Below are 24,951 nucleotides of genomic sequence, written 5' to 3' on the forward strand. Positions count from 1 at the left end.
ATAAAATTACAATTTTCTTTATTACAAAATATACAGAATTTAATATTAAAAAACTCAAATAATAAGTATAATTGTATTGTTTACCGATCTTTCTTGTTTGTTATCGCAATTAATATGGAGTGCTTAAAGGTATGCCAATAAATTTGTACATTTACTATTTCTAAGAAGTGTTGTATTAATAAAATATTTTATTAATATGTTCATCAGTTCCAAATTTTTCCATAGAAAATATTTCGATTAAGCTAATGGTAGCTAATTTTTCCAATGCATCTGACATTCTCATAATAATGAAATGTCATTAATGCATTTAAAATACAAAACAATCCAGTTTTAGGTAGTTCTAAATAAAATAATGTTTTGTTTACAATTTAGATAATAATATGTAATTTTAAATCAACATTATAAGTATTATAAAACTTTTTTCTTTTATTCAACAATATAATAAATACTATTAGTACCTACTGGCGATAGCTAGCCGCTTCGTTTCTGTGAAATTGGGATATAAATTAAGAAATAGACTGAATATATTTTTATTTTTTTAAACTGCGTTCATCACCTCGCCACTCCAGCACTGCTATCTGACCACTTTATATCATAAGTTATATTACATTGAAGCTTTTTCTTGTCACTTTGCAACAGATTTGTACCAACAATCAATTCTATATACTGTGCAAGTTTCATCAATGGTCCAGTGGTTTTTTAGCGGTCTTTTAGTTATACTGGAACAAGCAAAAAATACGCAAGGCAGAGTTTTATGATGTGGTATAAATAGAGTACATTCATTAAATAAATATATTGTATAAATAAATGTATAAAATAAATATATAAAATAAATATATTATATAAATATATTACAATAATAAACATTGTGTTATTTATCATGTGAAATTTATAATTTCATTCATAATTTTAAAACTCGTTAGAATCACACATATTGATAAAACTACGAGGCCGGAAAGGACTTAAACCTAAAATATTCATCGGATTCCGACCTGTGTACTTCACTAATTCAGCTACCTGCGTCCTACCTAATTACGCCAAAATTAGGTTGTAGTTGTACTACTGAAGCGTTAATAGATATTAAGGTATAGTTCAGTTATGAGAAATACAACGGAAAACACATTTTGAAAATAGCCGATATACTGAATTATTCATTAGGTTAGTAACAACACCCCCTCAACGATACGCCACTGCGCACTTCGTTGATGTATTTTCCTAGCTCAGTCGGTGGAGGGGTTATTAATAATAACGATGTTTCCTTTTGAAAAAGTCGGTAATGACTTGGTTTTATTTCCTTGTATGTAGCGTCTAGTAAATAATTTTACAGGCCAAATGTAGGTGAAGGCGGCAGACAGGAATACGTGACGACCGATGACTGCGAACGCGAGAGATGTTTCCCACCCGTAGGTAAACGGGATGTGAAACTCTCCCCGGGGAGTACTTCGGCGTTCAAGAAGCGAAGAGATGCGCGGCGAGAACTGATGAAACTGGTCCAGAGTGTTTGAAGAGAGGCTGCTAGTAGAGATGAGACTTGTTCCCGAGGGAGGATCCGGTAGACTGATAAAAATCTCTCGGATGCGCCCTCTTTTATAGCAGCCTCCCTTATTCTAATTGGTCCAAAGAGTTTGAGAAGGGGTGACCAAAGATTCTACTATGTCCGTTAATTTCGTACTGCGTAATATCTCTTGTTTATTTAATAAGAATTTACTGGATTGTCAGAAGGACCAAGTATCAAGAGATAATATATTCTGTGCACGTGGATGGATATATTGACGTTATAAAATATCGTCTATCTAATTCTATGGATTTTATATGAATTTATTTAGAGCATTTAAATAGCTATCTCCGGCATAAACTCGCGGTTTTAGTCTTATGCCAGGAGTAAACACACGATTTGATTAGCGTTTAAATTACATGCATTTACAACTACTTACTAGGTACCTATTGACATAATAATAGGCCCTGTAATCATTATCCATCGACCTTCACATAAACATTTGTGATTTTACGACGTAAAACCTGTCTGTTGCCTTTACCTTTTACAATGTTACATTTATAATAATAACAGTTTAATCTTAAAACTACGTCTTATATAGTAATACGAAATAATATTTTACTATTTCCGAAAGATAGCAAAATACTACTTCTTCACAGAGGTAATTCGCAATTCAATGTCGAAGAGTATATCGATCGGCGATATTTCCCCCGCATTGCCTTATTTTTAGCCGCTGTCTTTACACCGCACAGCTGCATAAAGGTCGTGATTTTAATTTATTTTATTAGAAATCGGCGAAGCTCCCGTCTGTTGCTATCAAGAATTTACTCTTTCTTAAATATGCGAATTTCCTCATGTTTTATATTACAGACGATAAATACCCTAATTAGGAACACAATAATGAAATAATATTTCCGAAAAGTTGAATTCTAGAGACTTTAAGGCGTTATTTTCTGAGTTAATCTGTGCGCCGGATACTTTTTAGCCGGTAACATTTTCGTATACACGCACAGAGGCACACCCATACCAACGCGTTGGTAGGTGTTGCTGCGTTATAATTTTCAAGTGTTGCCACTCGCGGATAATTGATTCTATAATTATTAGTTTGCTATTAATGAGTTTACGAATCGAAATACTATTCGATTAGTGTGTTCCACATGACATATTAATTAATTATATACACTTTTAATACTAATCACTCGCTACCGCGTTCTTCTTCTTTATGTTAACAGTTATTCTTCTTCTTTCATACTATTACAAAATATATTAAATATGTTACACTCTTATAATAATCTCTCGCTACTGCATTCGTCTCTTTATGTTTAACAATCATTCTTCCCCTTTTATACTAATATACAGTTACATAATACATTTATATCTAACATTTTATAATAACATCGTCACAGGTTTTTTTATTGTACAGAACAAGGCAATTTTACATCCATCATTCTTTCACACTGCATTACCCTGCTCGTAGCAATCGATGCCCCGTTCGATACGTTTACATACCGAACGGGTAGCGTAAAAACCTGTGAACAGATAAACAATTTATATGTGATTCGACAAGGAAGCGTTTTTAGGCGTTTTACTAAGCCGTATAGTTAGAGATCAGGTTTACATGTCGGCTTATTACTAATCAATTTATTGTGCGAAGGCACCTACCTACAGGTAGGTGGTGACATTAGGTTAACCTAACCTAACCTAACCTAACCCAATCTAGCCTAATCTAAACTAACAAATAATCCAGTATATCGGATATTTTCAATACAGCTGTCAGGTGTCGTATGTTTTGTAGATTTTTTTTTCTAAAATGTAGGTTTTTGTAAGTGTTTTTTAAATTATGTATGTTCAATGAAGATATTTACATTCACAAATATTGTGAATTATTCAATGATTAAAAATAATGTTTATTAATGTTACATAAATTCTAATAGATTTCAGTTCTATATAATTCCATTCCAAAAGGCAAAAAATAAACACTGTCAGTGTTCGGTCGCAAAAAAGACTCCGATGGAATTGTACAAAACTTAATCCATCAGAATATAAATTCAAATTCCATCAAGTACCTTCGGTAGATAGTATTAATATTATAATGTTATATAAATTCAGGTATAATACGTTTCGATAATGAATCTTCAATAAATCAAATTTAAATCAAAACGACAAAGATAATATTATATTATTTGAAGTTTGCACAAACCAGTGTAATAAACTGACAATGTATAATACGCAAAAACCAAGGAGCAACATAAATTTTTGATTCATGTGCATAAGTTTGAATGGCGCAAAAGTTACTATGTGAATTACTATCAGCGTTTTTCGCAATATCGCAAACATAAATCTGAAATAATTAAACGGAGAGTATCCAACACATATTGCATAAAGGAGCCGCACGACACTCGACCGCTTTGTAAAAGATTTATTAAAGTGAATTTGTGTGAATCGTTGTCATATTCAAGAAGATGATTACAAAAAGAGTTCTCGTCGATATAAATCACTGACAGATAAAAATCAGAACTTCTTTCCTTGCTTTTGATTTTATGACACTACTAAATTAACTTTGTTACTAATGTGATTAAAAATAAAAATTTAATATATATGCAATATCATAATTTTATGTACTTAATTATTATTTATGGCTGTCAGACGATATCCAGAAAACCAAAACACAAAAATTTTCATATTCAATAAGTTACAATGCAACTGCTTATCTGCAAACCAGTTAACTACACTTTTGACCAAAAATGAGATTATTTGATTGATTGTGTGCACATAATTTCTTAACTAAACGCCACTTTGTTGATTTTTTAACATTTTAAATTCGATTTATTCACTTTAAAAATCTTTTCAATTAGAATAGAGCATAATAATTTTATTATTCTTAAAGAAATCAATTTTTTCAGAGATAATTCTCTTTTCTTTGAGTATAATTCTCAAAATTGCGTTTCATATCCGATACCATACTATTTTTTATCGATTGCACAATCACTGCTAACTCTTTATTTACCACATTTAAATAATATGTTAATTATATCTAATGACCAACGACTCAAAACGCGCCAGTCACGGTGTTAGCACTAAATGAGTTAATCTGCAAACCAGCTAACTGCACTTTTGACCAAAAATAAGATTTTGATGGCACCTTTGTTATAAACTATGTTTTATATGCTCACACAAAATTTCAAACTAATAAACCTATAAATAAATGCGTTAACGTTCTTCAAACAAAACAGTCAACTGCAGATGCAAAATTTCCAATATTGTAAATGGAACAATTCCGTTCTTTGTTTAAATTGTCTTTATAATAATATAAAAGATAAGCTAAATTAGAGTTATTTCATAGTACAGCGTATTTTTAAATAAAAAGTGACGAAGTGTATTTTTGGAATTGTTAAATAATTAATTGTGCTCGATAGTTAAATTATTAAGTTTTTTCTCCTTCCTGAACAATTTGCCTAAATGGAGTTAATAGGGTATCAGATTAAGCTAATGTCAAATTGGGAGGTTGGTTAAATAGTTGTCAAATTACTTGTTATCATTTATTATATCCGTCATTACTGATTTCGATCATTGAGTTAAATTATTATTTATAAAAATTAATATGTGCTGTATGTAGGTAACAAATAAGACTATAAATTAATTGTAACAATATTTCCAGAGTGGATTATGATGACATGAGATGAAAATGATTATGAATTATTTTCATTAGCGATTGTCTCTTCTTCGAGCTATGTGTCCTGCCTTCACCCTTGTTTGTTGCCATATCCAATTAATATGTTTTTTTATCCGCGTTATGCCCAGCATGCACCTCTCCATACTACGCTCTGAGTTTCTGGGCCGCTCTTTTTTTGCATGAAGTATATGAATACTAAAAAAAGTGTTTTTTAATTGATTGTCTGATGAAATAAAGCTGATATTCTGTTTAATAAACTTTATATATTTATTATTCAATAGTTAATCCTTAATTTATTAGAAATGATTCAAATTAAATAATAATATTTCATCCTACACAATATTATTGAACAAGTTTGTTTTCAGTAATGTTAAAAAATCGTCTTATATTATATGTTTTTTTAAATTTATTAATAACCATGTCCTTGATTTTTTGTACAAGGTGGTTGGTTGTTAGTAATTTTGAATAATCGCAAATACCCAGGCTTTGAGAAAAACACATAAATATTGTGTCTTCACCAGGATCGAACCCAGAACTCTCGGATGGAAGGACAGAGCCTTACGCACTGCACCACAAGAGACGCCTTCTTTTTTATATATTAATTATTATAGTACAAAAGGATAAAAATTATAATACTGCTGAAAAACTATAGTACAGCAATATTTTTTGTCTCAAATTATTGAAATTATAGTATTGTACAATAATTTATAGTACATTTGACAACACTGGACACAAGTTTATCGTTGTAACTTATCTAATGGAAAATTTGTCAAAGTATGTATGTTTTGTTTACTTAATGTTAACAAACTTGAATTATTTTGACTGCATTTTGTCACCTTTAATTTTTGATATAATTAGACAAGTAGATTTTGAATATTATTCGAAAAAAAAACAACTTGTAAGTCTTTAGTCTGTTGTTTTGTTGACAATTGTTAGACGTATTTAAGTAATGCATATATATTTCAATACCATCGATTGAAAATTATGTTCAAAACATAAATTGACTGCATGTGACATTGGGAAAAACTATTTTTATCTGTATATAAGATTAATATTAATTAAAATCTTGCTACATTTAAATCGATCTCTTCATTGTAATTTTTCCATTGAAATCAATGACCAATCAATAGCTAATTAATTAGCTTCTGTCTCTAGAGGCGAAAACAGGGTCACAACAAATAATAATTACCAAGTTGTATGAATATATATTTTACCTGTATGATTAGGTAAGTGTAATTAAATAAATTGTTGAATTGTTTACAGATCGTAATCAAAAGTAATTAGTGTTTCCAAGAATAACGAAGATTATATTAGTATTTTTATATTAATACATTATTTTATTATTCATAAAGAATTTAAATAAAAGTTGATATTGTCTATAAATATTATAAGAAATATTCATTATAAAATAGATTTTGTTATATATTCATTATTTTAATAACCTTTTACCTCATTTATTGTCAGAATTAAAGATAGACTTAATTATTATTTAATATAATTGTCAGTTATTACAAACCTATATTTATATAATATATTTAAAACAATATGCGTCCTAATAATGCAATAATTTGGGTAACCTCTTTGCTACATAGATTATCATCTGCCGTATATATGAATATGATAACATAATATTTGGATTCTAATTTGGTTTCAATTCACTATTAGATAATATAGATTTGGAGTGATGAAAAATAATGTAACTGTAACATTAACAATGTGAATAAGTAGCTACATCAAAACAAATACCCATATTGGCTTTATTTTAAAATTGACAGGAGAACATTTCACGTCAAGAGCACAGTGAAAAGTGAACAACTAAACGTACGCATATTCAAACATTCACGTTTTATAATAGATGTTTGAGAAATGCCTACGTACAGTCTAATTATCACACTTTTAGTCTTATTTCCCTCCTTCTTGTAAATAAACTGTAGTACCGATGAAACACTTAAAGCAAAAATATTTAGTATAAAATGAAATATTAGCTGGACTTATTGACATTCGTTATAATGAATTATATCGTAATTTATAGGATTCTAAGCTCTCTTTCAAAAACTCTACAGCCAGATTGGAGAGTTCATATTATCAAGCGTATGCCAAAGTCCTTGTTGGAAGTCCAGGAGGGAAAGAATCAGTTGTAATGCAACGGATTTTCTGGTAGGACTAAGTTTAAGGCTACATATGAGGTTATAAGTACTAAAATGGACTTCTGGAAGGTAATGGTCAAGGTTAAAACTCTGGTTGAACTGTAGTGCCATCGAAGAAAAAATATGATGTATATTGTACTTTTGCATAATATTCTGTTTGTGATTATTACTTATATTATATTAAAAAAACTTAAAATATCGACTTCAGCAATGGTTATTTTGTTTACCATTTTATAAAACAGATCATTTAAGTTTAGGGAATATTTTTGGAGTGAATAATTTTTATAACTGGATTTATTTGCATTTAAAAGGTTTTTGACCTGTTTGTAAAAGTGAATCATAAATTAACCAAATGGAAACGTTTAAACATTTTGAATTGATAATAGCCTTTGACCGTAATTAAATAAGAAATTTATGACGGATTTATAAATACTGAAGAATTTCAATTATATTAGGATCTATTTTAAGAGAATAAAAATATTTTAAGCAATTAATTTAATTTTTGTTTATTTTTCTAATTATATTATTATTATGATATAAACAAAATTTATTACATTTGCCTCATTTTAATTTGTCTAAGAAAATTATTAAAAATTATTAATTAATGTTGTAAGAGTAATCGACGCCGGTTTTTTTAATATCGTATGTATTTATTCATTTATTTTATTTAAGTAAAAAAATAAAACAAAAATATCTTATAATTTTGTTATAGTAGAAAAATTCATTGGCCGAGTATAATACGAAAAGAATACATAAATCTCCTGTTAAGTAAGTGTTTTTCATATATGATGGAGGTTACAATTAATACAATTAGTTCGACCCTTGGCAATAATTCCATATATTATTATCATCTATAATCTCTTAAATTAAAATTAATATAATGACATTAATGAGCAAACTTATATATAATAGGGTCAAACGTTATCCAAATTAATATTACTTTCACTTATTTATTATTATTATTAAAAACTTTTTATTGGAAATACGTTATTTTGGAATGTTTCAAAAACACACTTATTTAGAAAAGTTCTAGAAAAAAATTTGTTTGAATACATATTATTATTATAATGTCATTTGCAAAAAGGGTGCTCATCGCCTACAAGTATAATCTGGGATGCTTATTAAAATGATATATTTAAATAGGTACCTAGTTAAAAAGCTCCATCTAGCTTAATATAAGGTTTATTCGAATTTATTTAATATTTTAATTTTTTTTATTTGAATCGTTTTGGAAACGTACAAAACTTAAATCAATTTAATTAAAATTCCATTAAATACATACGTTCAGTCGACAGTATTAATTTTATACTGTGTATTTTGAATATACATAATATTCGGTTTTGAATATAAAATACTTATATTTTTATCTGAACTACGTTTGAATTAATATGAGTGTAATCTGAGATGGTTAGTAAAATGTTATATTTAAATATTTAAAAAGCTCCATCTAAGCTCAATATACCTATTATTCATTATAATTTATTTAAGATTTGTATTTTTTTTATTTTAATCGATTTGGAAGAGTAAAAAACTTATATCAATTAAATTAAAACTAAAATTTCATTAAATACCTATGCTCCGTCGATAGTATTAATTTTATACTGTGTATTTTTAATATGAATATTCGGTTTTTAATATAAAATACTAATATTATTATCTGAACTACGTTTGAATTAATTAAGGTGTCTGTTTAAAGTTTTCATTTTAAAAAAGGAACACAAAAAATTATTCTCACAGAACAAGCTTTTAGTAAGCTTTATAAACTGTCAATATACTAAAATTAACGAGGTTTGCAATGAATGTCAGAACAGTAAATAAAATGCTGTATCTTTAATTCATACACACGAGAAAATATTGATTTATTATTCAATATGAATATTTACTTTGAGAAGTATGTAATAAAATGTGTGAGATTCAATGTTGGCAATAACTAAATACATTTTTTTAGGTCTTGCTAATTCAATCATAATTATAGTATTGATTTAATGTAATCACTAAATCATTCAAACTAATATCCACGAAGTTGTTTTTAGTAATTAATCGCAAACAACTGCAAAATATATATATATACATTGCATAATGAAAACTATTATTTATTTTATGTCATATTTATAAAAATAACACAGAAAATTGACATTACATAAAAACTAATTTATTATATTTTTAAATTATGAGAAGTCAACAATTTGTTAAATAATGATAATATTATAAACGTTACAAAAATTGTGTGAGAATTTTCAAATAGTAGGTAAGCTTCATAGCTACTATGAACGTGTGTAATATTACATGAATATTATAAATAATTAAAATCATTTATTAATTAATGTGTAATATCTACAATAAGTATCATTTAATTGTAGTATTGTGGTTTGCATGAATATAAATATTAGTAGCAAAGGGTAGAGGTAGGCTGTTAAGATCCGCCATAAATAGTGCACATTAATCTCTGTTAGTCATACGTATTTGTTATTGAACATTATATAATTTAGAAAAAAACACTTTCTGAGAGAGTATATTATAACCAATAAAAAAAATCATTTTGAAAAAAGTAAAAATGTTAAAAAAATAAGCTAATGAGTAGGTATTAAAATGACCAATAGTTTAAATTTGTCGCTATTAGTATGTCACACCGTAGCATATTGGATAAATGCGACAATTGGGGCGTTCACCCGTAGAGATGCAGGGTTCGATTCCCGGCCGGGTGGATTAGTTTTTTCAAAAAGATTATTTCTATTGGTTATAATATACTCTCTCAGAAAGTGTTTTTCTAAATTATATAATGTTCAATAATCAGAATTATATATTCTTAAATCTTGTGAATTATTCGTTTGAATAAAAGAAATAGTATTTGTTATTATCGAACTAAGGCTACAATTATTTACAGATGGTGTAGGTTAGTTTTCAAAAATCAATTAAACCCTGCCTAAACGGAACCATACTAGGTTTGGTATTATACTTTGAGTGATACGACAAAATTGTGCACAATTTTTCATTCATATTTATTTGTTTTCGTTATATTAAGAATACATTGTTACACGTCATATTGCCGGTTCACTTTGTTAAACTTCATTAAGCGCTGCCTAAACCAAACTATAATATTATTCTATCAATAAAATATCCAAAGTTATGTATAATTTAATAGCATAATTTTAGATATATTATAGATAGACGAGTATTTTTTGATAATTATTTTTTATTATGGCTTGGTTCGCAGGGGTTAATTCCGTCTGTAAATTATTATCTCAATGAAAACAAATATGTATGACTGACAAAGTCACCACTAGTATATATATATATATAATATACTTTACATATGAAAAACAATAGATTACTTACAAGATACGGGTAGTAAGGTAATGGTTTATAAGCGAATCAATATTATAATGTACATAAAATTACGGTCTCAAAATAAGTTCGGCCAAGATTTATGTATATTATTGTGATCATGCATTAGCGTAATGAGGCCTGTGACACACTTTGAAACCACTTAGGTATAACTATCATGATTATGAACTTATTTAGAGTTTCTTCCCTTAGCACAACGAAACTGTATTTTTTATGTTGTAGTGGACACAAATTGAATGACACAATAATTTATGAAGAAAACGTAAAAAAAGAATTTAGTTTTGATACTACTAAATCTTAATTAACGTAATAAAACCTGTTTTCACAGCACTATTGTTAACTAATACAAAAATATTGTTAAATCACGTATTAAAATATACCAAACATCAGACTTTACTTAGGAAAAAACATTATCTTGATTACTACCTCTTACAATGTGAGTTAACATTTAAGTATGAGTTAACTTAACTAAATATGATCTAACTTTTGGGTCGTGATTTGCAAAGAGGGTAGAGAAATCGAAATATATTACAATAACTAAAAACCTTGTCCTCGATTCGAATACACAATACAATTATTATAAAAAGTTAGATATGAATCTTTAGTTTTCCTGAGTTATATCTTTTATAATTTTACAACTTTATAACGCAATCCGAATATGATATTGAATAAGGCAATATGTGTTAACAGCCTGCAAAACTTTAGATCTAAGATTGTATAGACGGCGCCAGAGTATCTGGTTGCCACCAAAGGCTATGCAAATGTTGGTGGAGATACGTGTGTGTGTGCATTAGTAATTAGATGATATTCGCGAAGAATCAGGTGTTTTATATGATTTAAGAAACTTGAGCAATGAACATTTTCTTACTCCGTTTTGATGTATGATGTTTTTTACTACTGCCTTCTTATATCTTCTTTGACGAATTTTTATATTAACATTGTTAAGCTATCATTTTTATGCACTATTCATTTATACGGCAAACATATTTATCCATTTAGTATTTTTTTTAATTTATGGAAACAATTATGGTGGACATTACAACTCTAAATTCAAGACGTTCACAACATAAGATTTAAATTATAGAAAATATTACCCTCACAAGGGAGAAAAAAGAATATATTATACTTATAATAATAATAATAATAATGATAAAACATATAGTACAATTTTCTACAGAAAAATGAAATACGAATACAAAATAATACATAGCATGTCACCGAAAATGTCTACGTCTTTGGGGAGCGCATTAACTAGTCTTGCACCCCTCGCCAATGGTGCCTGATAGGCTTGACACGAGGAAACGATTCCGATCCAGAATAAATTACGGCTGCGACAGGCGCATGTAAATTCAAATTCTTTAGGACACCAGGATTGGAAAAAATCCCTCGCGATAGCATGTAATGATTACATTATAAAATTTAATCAAGTATCCAGGCACATTGAAGCATTTACGTTTGTCTATGTATACACAAATTTTAAATAATATTTACCGCCTTTTTACTTGGCACGACTTGAAAGTATTTTCATTTTAATTTTAGAATTTTAAGATCGGACAGACCATCTAATTTGAAACACAAAAAATATATGGTTAAATAGTTATTTTCAAATATATTTTCTGCAGTATTTGCGTATATTAGTATGAACTTTGCTGTCCGAGTGGAATGAAAAAGGTTGAAAATACCTTATATAATAAAATGGGATCGATAAAATTATTACGCGAATTTGTAATAAGGAAGATTTTTAAAACAATCGTAATTTAGAAAATTACTGTGAATCTAAAATACCTAGCTACTTATGGTGTTTTCAATTACTTCAAATACCAACACTTGTTTTAATACCTGCTCTTTTACTTAGTTATAAGGTTATATATTATTTTATTGTACTGTATTCCATGTCAGTGTATATTAGCCATTTGTGAGTGCCAAAAAAATACTTAAATGGAATAATAGGGACGGCTCTCGTGGTGCAGTGCGTAAAGCGCTGGCCTTCCATCCGAGATTTCTGGGTTCGATCCCCGGTGAGGACACATAAAATTATTTGATTTTCTCAAAGCCTGGGTGTTTGTGATCTTTCAAAATTACTAACAACCACCTTGTACGAAAAAGCAAGGACATGGTTATTAGTAATAAAAATGGAATAATAGAAAACCTAAATAAGGCGTCTAATTCCAAAAATCGATAAGTCCACATTTGGTCAAAATCGAGAAAAAATACGCACGTATTCTTTGTATAATTTTATACAATATGTATTGATCTATAAATTCCAAAAGTCTCGATTTATTACGAAAAGCGCCAAGTCCGTGTTTCATATTATTTAAAGCTTGGTTGATTTCCCGCGTATTTTAAATCAACCAATAAGGGAACGTTCAATAATAAAAAGGGCGTCTCCCATGCTGTAGCATCTGGTAAACTCATGACGTTGCCACGGAAATATGTGCCTTATGCGGAATAAATTTAAAAGTGAGGTACAAGTAGCGCTACGTCCAATTTTATTTTGCCTATATTTATGTATTTATAACATTTAAGAGTTTATCGGCTGAAACATTTGGTTCTAATTTCGACATAGAATACAACAGAAAACATAATCTCACGTTTGAACAAATCATTGAAGCTTAAAACATAAAAACGTTTGTTTGCCGAAAATATTGAATTGTGGACTTGTCGCTTTTTGTAATTAGACGCCTCAAATTAATTTAATACTAAGTTAATTAGGTATATTAAAAATCTATTTATACTTATTGTTAAAATTATTAATCACGTATTTTGGAGACGTTTTATGTTTAATTGGTATTATATTGACAATAGTAATAATAAATAATTATATTTATGTGATCAGCGTATATGAATTTTATGACATAGTTCATGCAGCGTGAATTAAGGTTTTACTGAGAAGCGTCAGGTCAGTTTGTATCTTCCATACAAAATCAGTCTCCATGACAACCGGGGAGGCCTGTGATTCTCGAAACGCCTATAAAAGAACCACCTGAGCGGGTGCACAAGCATTAAAGATCTGGCGGTGATATCGAGAAGATAGTTGTATAGTTCAAATTCTTTTGGTATTTTTAAACAATTTCCAAAGAAGTGAACTGCAAAGTATCTCTAAACTACCGACCAGTTGTTAATTATTGAGAAAAAAGTGACAAAGAAATTTCCTGTGACTTAATCTATTACTATATACAATATAAAAGGACATCTTCGTTTTGAAAGGACTCTAGCATATTTTTTGACAAGTGTTTAATTTATATTTTATCAGAGTTAAATAAAAATAAATCTAAGATGTATACTGTGGAATTTTTTGTGATCGCTATGTTTGTATCGATGGCAAGTGGGTGCTCTGTGGGAAAACAAATGATTAGTAAGTAAAAAAAATATCTATACTATTTATGATTATATTAGGTATAATAATCGTACAGAAAGTTATCCAGAGTTTTAACTCCAGCTAGTATTGATCTGAAGAAAAGAGTCCCATTTTTATAATCATTATGCATAAGATTTAAACAGAAGATTTATTATTATCGACGTGAATTTTAAAACACATAAATTTTAAATTAGTTTTAACAATATACATTTTGCAATATTTAAATCCTTACGATAACAGTAGGTAAAATTAATCACAGATTTAAATAAGGAAATTGTTTTAACAACGATTTATTATACAATAGCCATGTGTGACAATATACGAGTATGAAAAGAAAGTTTTACTTTATCTTAATTGATTGAACGAAATCTTAATTCTCTACTTAAGATTCTAAAATATGTAATGTTATTAAATTTGAAATAAATGAAAAAAATATCAAATATGAGAATACGCCTTCTTTTAAATATTGGTTAAAAAAACAACGTCATAAAACTAGTATTTTCATTGATAGTCTGTATTTTTCTTCTATAAAATAAATATATTTTTTATGTTAATTTTGCTAAAACTTGTAAGATTATATGTGTCGATTCATGGTCCGAAAAAACATATATAAAATTTAATGTCACTTGTAATGTGTTTATATTCAAATCTTATCACTGCATATAAAAGACTAGTTCTACATCTTAAATATATAAATATTATATCCTAATTGATAAAACAGGCTAGGTAAAAAAAAATCATGCGGCGATCAAATAAACACTGAATTTGGGAAGACAGCTTACTGATAACATAAAAAACTTATTTTATATTATTCTTTTTACATACATAACACGTTTGATTTTTTTAACCAGTTTGTTCGAATTTTGTAATAAAATTTGCATTTTAATTTTTAATAATATTTGACCTGTAATATCATATTTGCATTAAACATAAGTAGTGTTTTATCGAGACATCATGCGGCGTCTAGCCGTAATTTATTTTTATTATACAAGGAAAATAATGAAAATTTTATTCATCAACTCAATGTATAAAAATAAAGTTAATATCAAAACTTAATTAAATTAAATTTGTCAAAAATCTCTTATCCAAAACTAAGTTAATTTAGTAAAATTACATTAAAATCATTACCCTTATAATTTGTTTTAGATAACTGTATGTAGGATAAATGTTTATGACTTATCGTATTTTAAGCAAAAATAGTACAATATAATTTTACGTATAAATAAACGTTCGATATTCGTCTAAATATTATGTTTATAATATTTATTTACGTAACGTTAATTACACAATCACTGCTGAGCTGTTATTTATTTTTAATTACAACACTTAAACAGCATGTTAATTATATCGAATGGTCAGGTAAAGCAAACGCGCTAGTCGCGGTGTCAGCACTAAATAAGTTAATTTGTATTGTTTCATCGAAAATCAAGATTCACTTTACTGTCTAAAGAATAATATTTATTAATTATATTAAAAAAATATGTACATATATTTTGAATATTCTATCAATATTTTGTCGATTATTTAAATCAATCTTCTTTGCGGAAGTTAGGTGTTTAATCATTTAAATATAGGTACTTCATTATTGTATTTTTGTTAGTATTATATAAATATAGAAACAGGTATTCCAAATTTAAAATATAATGTAAAGTCTATGTTAAAACTATTCATTTCAATATATTTTTATTTTATATGATAAAAAAACTTGGTGAATAATATTATATAATGTGTTTTTTTTAACAGAATCTGGTGGAATAACACAGCAGGAGAGGCAAGCGATAGTTGACTCTCATAATAGACTGAGACAGTCCGTCGCCCTGGGACAAGTATCGAGCCAGCCTCCAGCGGCCAACATGATGGAAATGGTTTGTTTATTGCCTATAATTAATTTCATTCTAATTCAATAATAACACTGTATCATTACAAGTTATCTTTGTTCATCTTGTAATAATTTACACGTTATTTCTAACTAAATGATAGATGGTATTATAAATTAATTTATACATTCATTAGTTAAATGCATCGTTTAATTAAGTTGATTTATTATCAATTAGCATAATGATATATTATAAAAGAGTTCGCAATTCGTAATTTACAATATAAGTGAGATATTAATTTATAAATAAGTACATAATATTCTAAATTTGAAAATAAATATTAAGATCACGGTTTTACTGTGATTTATAAGCACTGTAACACTATGTATAAAATAGTATTTTTCTCATACTTAATAAATAAATTTGGACAAAGTTATATAACGTTAACTGATACACCCTGTAAATTATATTCATTATAACATAATGCTATCACGTACATACATTAATTTAATTATATAAAAACATTTTTTTAAACATTTATTTGATTATTTTGTGGGGTTGCTGCCAAAAGTAATTAAGTAAGTAAGTCGATAATTTAGGTAGTTAGAGTTAACAACGGATTATGTGTTTATATGTAAATATGTATGCTAGAAAAAAAATGAAGGCCATGCACATAAAGCACAAATAAATTAGCAGTATTTTAGAGGGAACTTATATGTAAAACTTCAAATTTCAATACTGCAAAATATGATTTAGATACTTTTGGCAGTAATACACAGCCACACTTTAATTCAAGTCCTTCAAATTATTACAAATTATTTTATGAAATATTTCAGTTACGACAATAATAATTACAAAAATAAATTTAATTCAAAGACAAGAAACTTTAGAACAAGTATAATATGGTTTTACTATCAATACAAGAAATATTAGTCATATAGAAGAGTAATACATATATGTGTCGCTACATTTAAAAATCAGCCAAGTCAACCTTTAGGTATTTTTGATTTTTTTGTGAATTTCTGAAGAACTACTGCTTTCTAACATTTCTCCATTATCAAAATGTGAAATTTATCTATTTTAAATATTCAATACTCGAAATAATATAAACTTTCACCCTTGTAACTGTGTATTTGAGAAAACAAAAAGCTGTTTTTGTCCTATTCATCTATTATGGACTTGGCTGATTTTGAAATCCAACGACACATATAATACATATTTTCAATACCTAACTGATTTTATAATCCTTTTAATTTCATTCAATGAATTCTGCTGTATATTACGTAATGTATATAATATTTATTTAGATACTACGTACATCTGGTCTTGACCGAAAAGCTTTTTTATTAAGTGTGCCATAAATCAGAATCAATGCCAAATCTCTTTCAAACAATCTTGAGACATATAACAAAATATTATTTTTTCGATAAATCAGCGATTTAAATAATCAAACGTAGGTAACTTCCATATTTGAAACACGTGTCGCTAAGGAACGAATGATTCAGTCAGTTTAACTTTCTACGTGGACCGGTTATGGTGATCAATATTCGAATTGACGCAAATTTTAAGATAATAATCGTCGAATTTGGACGACAGCGCAGAACTGTTAAATTATCCAGTTTCACTGGTTTAAAATCAAGTTTTTAGCGAAAAATTTTCCATTCCGAATACGTAAACGTGGGCAATAAGATAGTTTGACAATGAAAAGTTCACAGGTCACATCTTCAACTACTACTGCTGTACGAAACTTCTTTATCATCATATAAATGAATAGAATAAATAAAATTAGGCTAAACCAGAATATCAAAATTTATTATCATTAACTAAAAATTTAAATAAATTCAATCAACATTAAAAATATATCCTCCACTGAATTTATAATATAACAATCATAGGTTATTAAATTAAAACAAGCAAATTATTACGTACTTAACTAAATTTACTAGAAAGTAATATGCGGAAAATTTTCGTATTCCAAATTTTTGTTGTTTTTATTAGAAATTACAAAAATCCCAAAACCAAAATATATGTTTATAATTAATTAATTTTTTTATTCAATGAATAATTCACAAGATTTAAGAATGTAACATTCTTATTATTAAACATACATATTTTTTAAAACAATTCTAAGAAAATATATTTTTTATTTAAAAAAGAACAGGAATCGAACCAGTATCTTTCAGATTTCGCGCCTATGCACGTAGATCACTATGCTAAAGGTACCATACTTAATTACGACAAAATGGTTATTATAATACTGTCTGAAGCGTTTTCTAAATTGAGTTACTATTGGCTATCAGGTTATGTATTTTAAATCAAAGATAATACAAATAATATCATTTTGTTTCAACTTTCATCGATTACTTTATTGGTTACTTAGTCACAAGTAGATATAAAATAATATTATTATTATCATTATACAATTTAATATAAGTAAAACGTTTTTCAAATAATATACGTATATATATATTATATATGTTAAAAAGAATAATTAGTACCTACCTACTCCACGGTTTCCATTATCTATATTGGAAAACTTGACAGATTCTATTAAGTATATCATTTTGAACATACGTCACTAAAAACCTAGCAATCCTTGTATAAATTAACAATTCAAAGTTTTTTTGCCATGCGAAATGTGTGCTTAAATATTTGTTTTAGAGAGATGCTAATCGAATATCATCACGAATATTCAATTATGCATTATCAGCTTGACGACAGTTTTAAAAACGTGTCCCGAAATATTCTTTTTTTATCAATAAATAATTACGAATAAAATAAAATATAATAGAAATCTAAAAATCTTGATATCGACAAAATCAACATATTGAAAAAAAGACTAATTTAATTGCAGCATCTTGCCAAACGAGAAATATTTATGTATAAAACCATATACTTGATAGTTTATTGACTTTAGGTTTTTTTTTATTATTCGTCATATCAATAATTAAAAATAAACTGTATAAAAAAAATCATACGTGATTCAAAGTGACCAGGTGTCAAGCAATTAAAAAAATGTCGTAAAAATAAACTCATTTTTTCATATAATAACTGCTAACTTAAGTATTAGAAAATGAAATGATTTTACTGAAAGTTAATAATATAATATAAATGAATGAAGTTTTGTTATTTGTAATTCAAATAATACGAACTATTTAATACTATAATTACGCATTTACTTAATGGCGAAGGGTGGAGGTAGGATGTTAAGATCCGACATCCGACTAAACTTTTTGAGTTTCATTGAAATAAAACTACAATTTACAGATGGTGATGGTTGGTTTTTAAAATTCAATTAAACCACGCGAAACCAAGCCACACTAGAAAATAGTCATATTATGCCATTAAATTTTTCATAATTTTGGATATTATATAGATAGAATAATATTTTTTTTATCTATTACGGTTTGGTATTAATGAAAAAGTGTACACTAGTTTGTCGGATTACACATAGCATACAAAAACTATTATGGTTCGGTTTTGGCAGAGCTTATTTGATTTTTAAAAATTAACCATCACTATCAGCTGTAGATTGTAGTCTTAGTTCCATAAAAACAAATACGTATAACTGACCAAGTTTAGTGTGCAATATTTATTTCGGATCGTAATAGCCTACCTCTACACTTCGTCACTATTCTATCCACGTTTACACCTTGTGTACGATATATAAATTACTGTGTAACAATGTAAATTAAACTATTCTAAAATAGGTCTCAAAATTATTGGAATCATGAACTTAAACATGCCAAAGAACTGTATAGTGACAAATAATAACATTTTATGTTAATGTTGCTTTTATTAATATAGAAAATTTCTTTAGTTTTCTGTCATTATACCTATCTTATGACTAATAATACGCATTGAAAAGTTGAATAAATAAATAATACATATATGCCCACAAGGAAACTTATATCAGATGATAACTTATGGCTGTATTGGAATTTTGTGTTCGTTTTTTTTTATTTACTGGAGACTAAATATCTGCAAAGTATTAATGTGACCTTTTATTTCAGTGGTAAATGAAGTTTTCAGTTGATCTCGTTATCTCATAATAATTCAAAATGGCGAATAATGACTGAGTTTTTTTTAGTGTGGGTGGCTTAATTTATTTGTTCTAACATTTTTATAGGACACGTGTATTTATTTACCAAAAGTATTTAAACTACAAGAATGTTTTTAATGCATTTAAAATATTTTACCTATTTTACTGACATTGTCGTTTAAGTATAATAGTGTATGAAGGAAAATATAAACATTATTTTTTTTACATGAGAAAATTCTCAATATTGAAGATTATTCATAACATGTTAATTAATAATTAGTACTATTTCGTGTATTTTAAAATCGTGCTATGTCAATTCATAGACAATTTTCTACATTTCTAATTTCTCATAAACATGCAATACTTAAGTAAGTATTATGAAAATAAAAGTAATTGATTTTATTTAATTTAAAATTTAATTATGTATATATTATTATAGTAGTATAAAACAGTTAATAAAACATTATATTAATAATTTTATGTGCTTACAACGTGAACATTTTCTAATTGAGTGCTTTTTATTTATTTCACAGAAATGGGATGATGAATTAGCCGCCAGAGCACAACACTGGGCCGATAACTGTATGACAGCTCACGATAGAGCGACACAGAGAGACGTGGGTCGATTCCCAGTTGGACAAAACATCGCAGCCACGTGGACCACGAGGCAACCTTCCAGCAATGGAGATTCAGTTCCAGACTTTGACAAGCAGATCAACGCTTGGTTTGATGAAGTCAGAGCGTATGGATTCAAACCCACTGGTCACGGCCACGGAACTGGACACTATTCACAGGTAAATAAAATGACAACGAATAGGTTACTACATCTTAGTAAAAATAAAAAAAATATATATGAGGCGTCTAATTCCAAAAAGCGATAAGTCCACGTATTATGATCAAAAGCGAGAAAAAATTCGCACGTATTTTTTGTATAATTTTACACAATATGTATTGATCTATAAATTCCAAAACGCGACGTAACCCTACGAAAAAAAATATTTAATGTCTCAATTTATTACAGAAAGTGCCAAGTCCGTGTTTCATAATATTTAAAGCTTGGTTGATTTCGCGCGTGTTCAACCAATGAGGGAACGTTCAATAATGAAAAGGGCGTCTCCCATGCTGTAGCATTTGGTAAACTCATGACAGTGCCACGGAAATGTGTGCCTTATGCGGAATAAATTAAAAAGTGAGGTACAAGTAGCGCTACGTTCAATTTTATGTTGCCTATATTTTTTACATTTAAGAGTTTATCGGCTGAAACAAATTGCCACTTGGTTCTAATTTCGACATAGGAAACAGCGGAAAAAAATAATTTCACGTTAAAACAGATAATTGAAGCTTGAAACATAAAAACGTGTTTTCCCGAAAATATTGAATTGTGGACTTATCGCTTTTTGTAATTAGATGCCTTATATATTGATTTCATCTACATATTTTTGAGAGCAAATATAAATATATAGTTAATACTAGTTAAAAACGTCATATTATTATTATTTAACTTTAAACTTATAAATATTTTTCTTTCCATTATTGTAGCTCGTCTGGGGAGAGTCATCTCACGTAGGATGCGGTTTCTCGTTCTTCCATGATCCATCTCGTGGCTACACTAAACTGTACGTCTGCAACTATGGACCAGGAGGCAACGTAATCGGAATCATTCCTTATGAAAAGGGAGTGCCAGCCTGCACCAGCTTTGGCCTTTCTGACTCTCAGAAATACAGTGGACTTTGCGGTAAGCTTACTTTATCATCTAATACTATATTTATCATTAGTTATATCTGTTGCTCTTATGTATTTCAACACTTTAATATTATCATTTTTCTTCATAATATGTTAATTTTATATTTGATTCTATTTTCCACAGTTTTCTTTAATTTGAAATCTTTACATTCATTATTTTCCATTTAGTTTCAATTTCGATGTTCTAAATTATTTGAGTCGCCTAGAGTCATAACTCACATTTTGAAATTTTGTCAATTTTGAGTTAAATATAACAAGTGATTCATAGAAAGAAAAATAGTTGGCTATAAAAAGTCACTTTAAACCATATGAAAATCGTTGACAAAGTTGACTGTTCGTTTCATAACTCACATTTTCAATGAATAAAAACATGACCTAACCAAATAGAGAGCTCTAATTTTCATAGTGTGCTGTGTGTTTGCAGCCTTAGGAGTATTATATATGAGGCGTCTAATTCTAAAAAGCGATAAGTCCACATTTGGTCAAAATCGAGAAAAATTACGCACGTATTATTTGTATAATTTTACACAATATGTACTGATCTATAAATTCCAAAACGCGACATAACCCTTCGAAAAAAAATATTTTAAGTCTCGATTTAATACAAAAAGCGCCAAGTCCATGTTTCATATTATTTAAAGCTTGGTTGATTTCGCGCGTGCTTAAGTCAACCAATAATGGAACGTTTAATATTAAAAAGGGCGTCTCCCATGCTGTAGCATCTGGTAAACTCATGACAGTGCCACGGAAATATGTGCCTTATGCGGAGTAAATTAAAAAGTGAAGTACAAATAGCGCTACGTCCAATTTTATTTTACATATATTTATTAAGTTTGAGAGTTTATCGGCTGAAACAAATTTTCATTTGGTTCTAATTTCGATATAGAATACAACGGAAAAAACTAACGTCTAATCTAATCTAATCTAATCTAACGTTAAAAAAAATAATTGAAGCTTGAAAGATAAAAACGTTATTTCGCGAAAATATTGAAATGTGGACTTGTCGCTTTTTGTAATTAGACGCCTCATATATTTAAAAAAAATATATCGACTCACTCACTCATTGATATTCAAGAAAGTTCAGTACTAATTTTCTTCTTATTACAAAATACAGTGCTCTGGTGGTGTTTTGCGATTATCTCAAAACTTGATTTTTGGTATATGTTAGTTATGACTCTCTTTAGATTTAAAATAATAGTTATTATGAAGATTCTACAATAAAGTTAAGTTAAAATAAATTATAGTGCTAAATAATGTTCAAAAATCTGATAATATTTTTTCTTTGCCCACAGCTGATTCATACGGTAACACAATCAACGAAGTCAGCTACGACCATGCCCCAATCAACGCAATTCCCGAGAGCGCACCCGATGCAATTGACACATCATCATACAACACATACAACTACAAAGCATACAACTCATACGACTCCAGCAATAACAACAACAACAACAATAACAACTTCCAATGGCCATCAATGTCTCAAGGACAGAACTCTTACCAGAAGGAAACTGACTCGAACAAGTTCATCTTAGTGAACCAATACTCCGGACCATCTGGATATCAAGCATACACAACGCAAAAGCCAGTAACTTATAAGCCTTTTGTCAGCATCTTTGGTGACACAACAGACTCTATTAGTAAAACTGCGCAAAAGTTTTTCAACAACGCGTTATCAGGTTCAAAAGGGGGCTTCAGATTTGGTACGTTATACTCGTAAAAAACAATTTAAATAATTCTATATAATATTAAGAAATAATTTAATTCTTTTTGTTGAATCCAATAAAATTGTTCAAATATCTTCCGCAAACAAATTGCAAATGTGCTCTCAAACAGACGATTTATGTTGTGTAGCCTTACGTTAGACAACATTGCGTCATGAAAAACACAAAGTTTAGTTTTATTGTGTAGTTAAGCTGGTCAATTGAGTCCTGCGACTGAGACGTACGACAGTGACAGGCGACACTATCACTCCAAAAGCAGTAGTATTATTCTGTCGCTGTCGTTTGTATCGCTCGCGGTACTCAAACGGCTAGCTTTATAGTTTCTGGGGCATACGTGGCCATATTTACTCAAGACTGACCTAAATAAAAAATGCACAATTCTTTAATAGTTTTCGTAACGTTATGATGGTCATATGTTCTACAAAATATTTATTTATAGCAGCTAAATTTAAAAAAAAGGAACCAAATCATCATAAAAAGTTATATAATTTTATTGAGTTTTGCTAGAATTATTTGAACTTTTTTACTGGGTGTTGGTATTAATATTAAAATAATTTCGTTGCTTTGTATCAAATTAATCATTTGCCATTTCATTATAAAACTTATAGGTTTATATATTTTTATTGTTTATCATTAATATTGTTAGTTATTTTTAGCGATCTTTTATAATAGAATATTATTGTAGTATTAGTAGATATTAGTACAAAATTTAACGAGTATATTGTAATATGTTTTCTTCTTGCTAGAATTTTTCTGTAAACGTGTGGTTATATTATAATTCAGTTACATTGAGTTTTGAAAGATTGCTAAAGTCCTCTATAAGTATTCATATTTTTTTTATTAATTTCTAAAGTTTAATACTATTCAACAATATAATTATCATACATTTATTACAGTTTATTTTAACTGTTTAATAGTACAGTAAATATTTCGAAGAAAACTACATTTTTTTTACAACGAAAAATGTGACTGTAAATTATAGAGGGTTTTGCAATGAATACAATATACTTTATATGTTGAATTGATCTATTTGTATGTTGATACGACTGAATTTGATAAAACGAATTGGCTAAATCTAGACGCTAGTTGAAAAAAGTGTCTTGGTTCTACAAGACAATGTCCTATTGTATATAGTTTTAAGACAGAAATGTGATTTAAAATGCAATTTTATATTAAAATGTGCATGGTATAGCGACCCTTGCGTGCGATGTGGCAAAAATTGGAATACTGTATGTACGTAGTCACAATGTGTTTGATTGCATTGTGAGACATTAATCGGAACACTTGTATGTAGTCACGATTTAATTGATTGCATTGTGAGACAAATAAATCAACCTAAATAATCTAACAGCCTTTTAATTATTCAAATAACACGCAAAATGTTTTATTAAAACCATCCAGATCCATGTCCTTCCACTAATAATTATTTTTTTATAAAGTACTACTTCAGTACAGAGGCACCTATTATAATAATGGAACAATATATGACTGATTGGCGATGATTTTTGCAATATTTTCAGAGCCAACTGAAGGAATATTTTTTTCACTTCGACAGGGTGAACTTTTGAATATTGTAATGATTGTTGGACGAACAAATATTATTGAAA

The 24,951-nt window shown here is 28.2% G+C and overlaps 1 protein-coding gene across 1 annotated transcript; it reads left to right on the forward strand.

Moving 5' to 3' along the window:
* The first annotated feature begins 13,661 nt into the window (after positions 1-13,661).
* LOC147078871 (salivary antigen-5-like) lies at positions 13,662-24,692 on the forward strand. Its single transcript, XM_085950611.1, has 5 exons — positions 13,662-14,015; positions 15,762-15,883; positions 20,411-20,671; positions 21,417-21,612; positions 22,913-24,692. Exons 1-5 carry the CDS (start codon positions 13,937-13,939, stop codon positions 23,338-23,340), a joined length of 1,086 nt encoding a protein of 361 aa, XP_085806737.1. The 5' UTR covers positions 13,662-13,936; the 3' UTR covers positions 23,341-24,692.
* The last annotated feature ends 259 nt before the right edge of the window (positions 24,693-24,951 follow it).

Source organism: Rhyacophila brunnea, unplaced genomic scaffold (genome assembly GCF_057557595.1).
Source record: "Rhyacophila brunnea isolate RB1 unplaced genomic scaffold, BYU_Rbru_1.0 scaffold_10, whole genome shotgun sequence".
Taxonomy (NCBI): Eukaryota; Metazoa; Arthropoda; class Insecta; order Trichoptera; family Rhyacophilidae; genus Rhyacophila; species Rhyacophila brunnea.